Source organism: Gopherus evgoodei, chromosome 5, assembly GCF_007399415.2.
Source record: "Gopherus evgoodei ecotype Sinaloan lineage chromosome 5, rGopEvg1_v1.p, whole genome shotgun sequence".
In the NCBI taxonomy this organism is placed as follows: Eukaryota; Metazoa; Chordata; order Testudines; family Testudinidae; genus Gopherus; species Gopherus evgoodei.
In genome coordinates this window covers 53,337,167-53,344,840 of record NC_044326.1, presented here as the reverse complement: position 1 = coordinate 53,344,840, position 7,674 = coordinate 53,337,167, and the positions used below count along the sequence as shown (strand labels likewise).

The following is a 7,674-nucleotide window of genomic DNA, read 5'->3' as shown; positions in this document are numbered from 1 at the left end:
AGGAAATACTGAAATTATACCAGATCCAAGAACATATGTACTGCCACATACAGTCAGTAGTGAATAACGGGATACCTGAACCATAAGAATACACATACATCTATCTATACATATATAGGGGCCACCACCAGCGAAGTGTGCTGGAGCTCCTTTGTGAAGTTTTTGATTTAAAGAATCTGCAGGATCAGCCAAATGCTTTAAGAGATCAATGCACCACTTCCAGTTTGAAGGCAGAGGAGGTGAGAGTCGGAGGTGAGGTCCCCCATATAAAAGACCAGCTGAGTGTTACAAGCTGGGAGCGAAGGGCAGGACTGGGGTGCTGCCTTGGGCTTGTCACAAGCAGAATGGACTGCACGGGACTGAGCGGACGCTTGCACCCCAGGTCCCCTGTGGGGGCGGAGCCAGGCGAAAGGAGGGGCGGGTCCGCAGGAGTCTGACTCCTCCCCCTGCACAAAGTAGAAGCGCTGCGGGCGGCTGCGATGCTTGGCAAAGCCCCCGGGTCGCACTGAGCGATCATTCCCGCACCCCGGGCGCAGCAAAGGCTCGCCTCAGTAGCAGCCCTGCCCGCGGGGCTAGGATTACTGCTTGGCGGAGAAGGCACCCGAGTGCAGCCCGGGCAGCAGCCGGAGTCCGTGTCCGGGCGTGGGGACCCCCAGTCCCAGGGCTGCGATGGAGCTCAGGGTGGTGCTGGCGCTGCTGCTGTGGCTGGGGACCCGGCCAGCACCAGGTAAGGGGCGCTGGGCTGGAGCAGCCGGTGCTCGCCGGGAGCTCGTGCAGCGGCTCGGGACACCTCCCCTGCGGCGAGGGGCCAGTGGGGCGCAGATGCTGGGACACGAGGTTGAGAAGCCGCGACTGGAAATACCTGAGCCCCGGGCAGCTCCTCTGACGGGGACAGGGCGAGGGCCATCTCCACAGGCCCCCCGGGATGCGATGGGAGTTTTGTTTCTGCCCCCGAAGCGAGCAGGCTCGGAGGAGCCATACTCCGGACACAGGGGCGGGGGCAGGGGAGAATAATCCTGCCCCTATTGAAGTCAATGGGAGTTTTGCTCTTGACTTCAGTAAGGCAAGGATTTCACCCTCTGTCCATGGATTGTGTTTGCTGTGGCCTGGGGACGATCCTCAGCTGGAGTGAATTGTGATAGGGAAGTCAAGGGAAGCTATCACCATTTACACCTCCAGTTGAGGATCTGCCCCAGAGCTATTTTTGTTGTTAAAGGTGTTAGCCTTGGCCATGCCCTCCTCCTTCCCCTGAGGTCTCCATAGGAAGGCTGTTCCTTATCACAGTTCAGGTGCTGCAAAGGGCAGGACATCCTGACTGGTCACTCCTCGCATGGGAGAGTAGGCAGGTACACAGGCTATTGCTTTACAAGGAGAATTTGGAGAGACCACGAAGTCTGATTAGCATGTCGGGCGTTGGAGCCATAATTTCACCCCTGAATCTTTTCTAGAAAACACAGGAAGCGAGGGAGAGTTCTGCCAAACTTTCCCGTGCCCAAAGCAAATCTTAATGAAAGAAGAGAAACAAGAGAGAGAGAAAAAGGAGTTTCCTTCTATCTGCGGAGAATTAATAATATGCTATGCAAGACACAACGCAACCAACCTCTGCCTCCACAGCCTCTGCAAGACTAATTCCAGTGGCTGGAAACATCCCCAGTTCATTATACCACTGGATGGGGAATAAGTGGTACAAAATCCTTTACATTCAGCACAATACCTTAGTTCTATCCTCTGTTCTATTAGTGGAGGTTACAGAAACTGAGAATAAGCCAACTGAAAACAATCATATTGAGGCTAATATGTTAGCAGAAATTGCATCTTAAATATATAGGGATGAATTTTAAAATTAATTAAAATAATGCCTATGCTTGGAGCAAAAATAAACATTTTGACTATTTTATTATGGATATTAATTTAATGTCAGACACTTGGATGTTTATCCAATAAATAATGCTATTTTATTGATCCTAGTGTTAGTACATCATGGGTTTTTAAAATGCATGCATAAGTTAATGCATTTTCTTTTGGAATAGCCTCCTTAGAGATATGCATATGAGCAATTGTATTTAATAGCATAATGTTCTACCTTGAAGAAAATAATCTAGACAGAGGTTGGTCACAGTTTGATTGAGACTGAATATCCTTGATTAAATGGAACTTATCTTTAGCTTAGTTTTTAGATCTAACTAAGCAACACTTAATGAGGGAGAAAAAAATCTCAGTTTTAGTACAGACCATATTCTGCTTTTATTTATCTGCACGCTAGTCTCGTTGAAGGCGTGGGAGCTATAGGCATGCAGATGGGAGCAGGATTTGCTCCAGGAAGATTTAATGCTGTTTACTTGATAGTTAGATTAGATAAATCATGATTTGCAATGCCTAAGATGCATATCTTGATTTTGATTTGATTTCCCATCCTAATTAAAGTTTTTACATTAGTGGTGCCTTTCTAGAGTGAAGAGCAACAGAAATCAATTATCTGAAGTCTGCTGTCAATAAAGAATCTCCTTAGGAAGGGTTTGATAAAAATATAATGAAATCCTGAAAAATATTGAAGCCCCTAGCTCTAGGATGACTTTACTGTCATTGATACCAACTCTATTGCCATTCATCAGAGCTGTCTCTCTATATAACTCACTTGGGTCCTTCCCATACCTGGCATCTTGCTGCTTTATAATCACAGACTTGAATGGTATCAGAAGCATTGAAATAGGAAAGAAGGGAAATGAGAAAAGAAGGCTGTAGAAGAAATTCCTGTTCATAATGAAGAAATAATTCTTGCATTTTATAACATGTTCCTCTTATTAGACGGGCTTGTCTGCTAGGTATAGAAACATTTGTTTAATTTTAGTACTGAGAGATTGCACTATTCATGGCTGTTGTGATGGCTGGCAAACGTAACAGGCCTAATTCTTTACTACATTACGCCAATGTAACTTCACTAAAGATATTGCACTTACACTGGCATAAAACTGGTGCAACACAGTGGAGAATCAGACTCAGTATCACACCCTCAGACTTTACAATTATTGTATTAGCTACATTTAGTTATGGAGACTAGTCTGTTTCTTCCAGACAGTTAAAAGATTAATGAAATGTGTCCTGGTATGCTAGTACCATCACTGTTCATTTTCTTATGTAAGTTCACTCACTGACTCCTTTTACATCCATATTTGCATCAATTCTTCTGTTGTACAAGTGCTCCGCGTTGTCTGGCCAAGGTAATGTTTCAGAACTTACTCAGATCTCTGTACTCATCCTTTACGGACACAGAACTCCCAAAGGGAGTGAGCACAGTAATAAATGCCGAAAACATCTCATTGTGTTCTTTGAAAATTTGCGCAGACTGCCTTACTGAACAGTTACGTCAGAACAAATATTGGAAATGATCTTGCAAGCGTTAACTGACATGAGTAGTCTCACTAAATGCAATGGAACCAATCTCACAAGTAAAGTTTGATAGGAACAGGTTTTCTTAGGGTTTCAGGCAACAAAGGAAACACATTAGAAAATATGGTAAAGGAAAACAAGATTGGGTCAGATGACCTTGAGTTCATGATGCACTATGCAAAATAACTCTTAGCAGAATTCGTTAATCAGCAGCCTTGGCAAATTTATTATTCAATTTATTATAAGACCTTTCCCAAGGGAGTGAGATCATCAGATGAAGGTTCACTTTATTTCAATGTCCCATATCCTCTTGTTAGACCTTGAAGTTGGTAATGCAGAACAACAGGAACTCCACCCGAGCTTTATGAATTGCAGAGCTATTCTGCTAGCTCATGACCATCTGCCCATTCTTCCTGTTATGACAGAGCTCTTGAACTTCTACTGGGATGTGTGGAAAGCAGTAGAACAGTTTAACACATTAAGCAAATAGGTCAACTTAAAACATGCTACATACATATACATTCATACAGTGCTTTTCTAATTGAATCTGATATGTTTTTGGCACATTAATTTATTGATTTTATTTTTGCAGGCTTGTTCATTTCTCCGGATCAACCAAGTCTTAGCATCCAAAAAGATATTCTTACAATAACTGCAAATGATACTCTAATTATTACTTGCAGGTAAGGGCAACTTTGGCTTGCGTTATGATGAAGAGAATGATTTATTACTTTAATTTGGATATAGAGGTGGACCCTTCCTTCTACTCCCTCTTTCCTTGTTCCCCCATCCCCTTCTCCACTGCAGGCCTTGGGATGAGTATTAGAGGGTTACATCATGAGGGGATTAAAGAACAAAACAAAAGCTATTGGCTAATCAGGGGATGTTCTCAAGAGTCTAGTGTGTCAGGTGTGTTAAGGTAGTCTCTGGGTAGCCCTAGCTACTCTTCTGTGTGGGAAAGATGGGGTGCAAACAGCTGGGATTGGGGAGAGTACTCTGGAACATAGTGGAGTTTGCTAGGGGTTAAGCAGAGCCCTTGTCACCTCGATTACTCCCCTTTTTTTGAGTCTTTGTGTGGCTTAGATTCATCACTTCTTAATATGCAAATGAAGAAACTTTCTTGAAGCTGTGTGGAATTGAGCATCTTGCACTCATTTATCGGATTTAGCATGTTTCTTAATGTAAAATAATTAAGTTTGTCTAATAGCTATTTGTCCTGAAGCTAAAATGGACCATTCAAGAATGAGTAGGACTGAGTTTTCCTGGCATGGTGATAGCAAGCCCCATTTGCCCTAATACATCTCCCTCCTTTGTTTTGCTAGTGGTCAAAGAGCTTTGGAGTGGCTGTTGCCTAATAATCAGAGCAGTTCTGAGAAACATGTTGCAGTGACGGACTGCAGGGATGGCCCCTATTGTAAGATGCTCACTCTTACAAAAGTAATAGGGAATGACACTGGGGACTACAAGTGCTTTTACAGGGACACCCAGGCAACTACAAGCATTTATGTCTATGTGCAAGGTAGGTGGTTACAAGATTCTTATGGGATTCCTACCTATCAATACGATTAAAAAGAAAAACAATGGTGCAACAGGCATTTCAAAAAGCTTTGTTCTGAAGTAATGTTCGTTGGATTACCCACAGAAAAGCCTTTTTGGCAAAGCATATGCCTCAAGATCAACAGTTGTAAGCTGGAGACTGTCAGCTTAAGAAGAAAGCAATTACCAGTCCACTTTTCCTCAAGGTTTTAAGGAAAACAAGAATATAAATATACATCCATTCTATAGGTACCAGATCCTGCAGTCTCTCCTTTCATTGAACTCCAACTGAAGTTTATGGCCATTCTATATAGTAAATAACTGCAGAAACTGTCCCTTAAAGTGCCGATAAGTGGTTAAAGTAGATTGAAACAGGAGAGGGAAATCTCATCATAATAGTCAAGGAAGTGGGGGAGATCAGGCTTCTTTCATGAGACTTCTAGCATTTCCCATTTGATCAAGCTACAAAGTTTACATAGCAGAATGGCATCTCATGGTTTTTCAATACATCCATTTCCATCCAAAATGTGGAAACACAATTTGTGTGCAAAAATATATACAAAAAGCCAGCCAAATGTATTTGGCTCTCAAAAAACAACTTTTTCTCAGTTTGTATTTTACATTATCCTTATTAGTTCTGTGCAGATCGTGTCACAGAGATACATTTGCCTACACCATATAAATTTGTGTAGGTGAAACAGTAAACAGAACAATGCAACAGCAGAAACTTAGCATATATTTTAGCTGTGATGGTAGAAACATTTTTCTATAGTAAACTGTGAGATCTTTGATGACATCTTTTCTTCTTAGTGGCAGCTTTTGGAGATATTTTTCAGGTATGGTACAAACGATCACCTTAAGTTGTAAGTAAGGCATCTGCATCACATAGAAGATTACTTCATGCTGAGCTTGTCCTCCTGTCTTTCAGCTTCCAAATGTTTACGTGCCTGCAGCCCTTCCTCCTGTCCTGCTGACCAGGCTGACTTTACAATTAAAATGGGGACCAATTTCCTGATATTGGAATTCTTGGCCTTGTGAAATTGACATTCTGTATGCAAATTTTTGTGTGGAATGACTACATGTCAATATGCTACTTACCATAAATAGAAAAGTCCCTGTTCCCATAATTAATAAAATCTATATGTGCAGCAAGTAGCCTAATTTACTTCTCCAGATCCTAGCCCACACATCAATACTGGGATCTGATCTGTTTGCATGCAGAACTACTGTAGACTTCAGTAGGAGTTTCACACATGCGAGGGTTATAAGGTATTTGTATATAGCACTCACATTTGTATTATCTAACAGGACAATGTTCAGATCAAGTCTGAAATTTGGTCTGCCTTACAGCTGTTGAACTCTGATGGGGAAATCCAGATAGACTTCAAGAACTAAGTTTTCAAAACTCATGCTTTCAGTTGTGCCCATATAAAATGCATGTGGATGCAACTGCAAAGCCTTTGGTTATGCATGCAGTTTAGATAGCTGCACACACAGAATGGCATTAGACTAAGACCCTGACTATTTTCACTGTTGATTATCTGACATCAATTATCTGTGCACGCCTGCATGCACAGGTTTGTTACTAAATTTATGATCAGAATTTTGAGAAGTTGGTCGATAATATATAGGTTTGTTTATAAAGCTGCTTATTTATTGTTGAGAATTTAAAAAAGAATAGCCATTATTTTATTTTATTATTATTTGATTGGACTCTTACAGTTGGTATGTGTACTTCCACCTTTTCATGTTGTCTGTATGTATAAATATCTTCTGTCTGTGTGTTCCACTCTATGCATCCAAAGAAGTGGGCTGTAGCCCACGAAAGCTTATGCTGGAATAAATTTGTTAGGGCTTGTCTACATCACAAAGTTGCAGCTCTGGTGAGGGGGTTACAGCGCTGCAACTTAGGAGGTGTACACATCTGCAGGGCATCACCAGCGCTGCAACTCCCTGTTTGCAGCGCTGGCCGTACTCCCGTTTTGTCTCGGGTGTAGAGGATCCAGCGCTGGTGATCCAGCGCTGGTAATCAAGTGTAGACACTTACCAGTGCTTTTCTTGACCCCCGTGGAATAAGCAGGTATCCCAGCATACCTGAGGAAGCCTCTGGTAATCAAGCAGGTCTCCTTCCCCGGTTTGCTCTCGCGTTCCCCGAACCCCCGAGCAAGCAGGTCTCCTTCCCTGCGGTTTGCAGGGGGGTTCGGGGAACGCGAGAGCAAACCGCGGCGAAACTGGTCTCCTTCCCCGGTTTGCTCTCGCGTTCCACGAACCCCCGTGCAAGCAGGTCTCCTTCCCTGCGGTTTGCTCTCACGTTCCCCGAATCCCCGAGCAAGCAGGTCTCCTTCCCTGCGGTTTGCAGGGGGGTTCGGGGAACACGAGAGCAAACCGCGGCGAAGCTGGTCTCCTTCCCCGGTTTGCTCTCGCGTTCCCCGAACCCCCGTGCAAGCAGGTCTCCTTCCCTGCGGTTTGCAGGGGGGTTCAGGGAACGTGAGAGCAAACCGTGGCGAAGCTGGTCTCCTTCCCCGGTTTGCTCTCGCGTTCCCCGAACCCCCGTGCAAGCAGGTCTCCTTCCCTGCGGTTTGCAGGGGGGTTCGGGGAACGCGAGAGCAAACCACGGCGAAGCTGGTCTCCTTCCCCGGTTTGCTCTCGCGTTCCCCGAACCCCCTTGAAGCCGCCCAACAGCGCTGCAGTGTGGCCACATCTAACACCACTTGCAGCGCTGGTTGCTGTAAGTGTGGCCACTCTGCAGCG

General features: G+C 44.1%; 1 protein-coding gene across 2 annotated transcripts in view; it reads left to right on the top strand.

Annotated features, from left to right (window-relative positions):
* The first annotated feature begins 506 nt into the window (after positions 1-506).
* The window catches only part of KDR (kinase insert domain receptor), a 44,213-nt gene continuing 37,045 nt past the window's right edge, over positions 507-7,674 (top strand). For both annotated transcript variants that reach the window (XM_030564878.1, XM_030564877.1), the window contains exons 1-3: positions 507-727; positions 3,980-4,070; positions 4,710-4,906. In XM_030564878.1, coding sequence (XP_030420738.1) covers positions 670-727; positions 3,980-4,070; positions 4,710-4,906 — 346 coding nt within the window. In that variant the 5' untranslated portion in view covers positions 507-669. The remainder of the gene's footprint in view (positions 728-3,979; positions 4,071-4,709; positions 4,907-7,674) is intronic.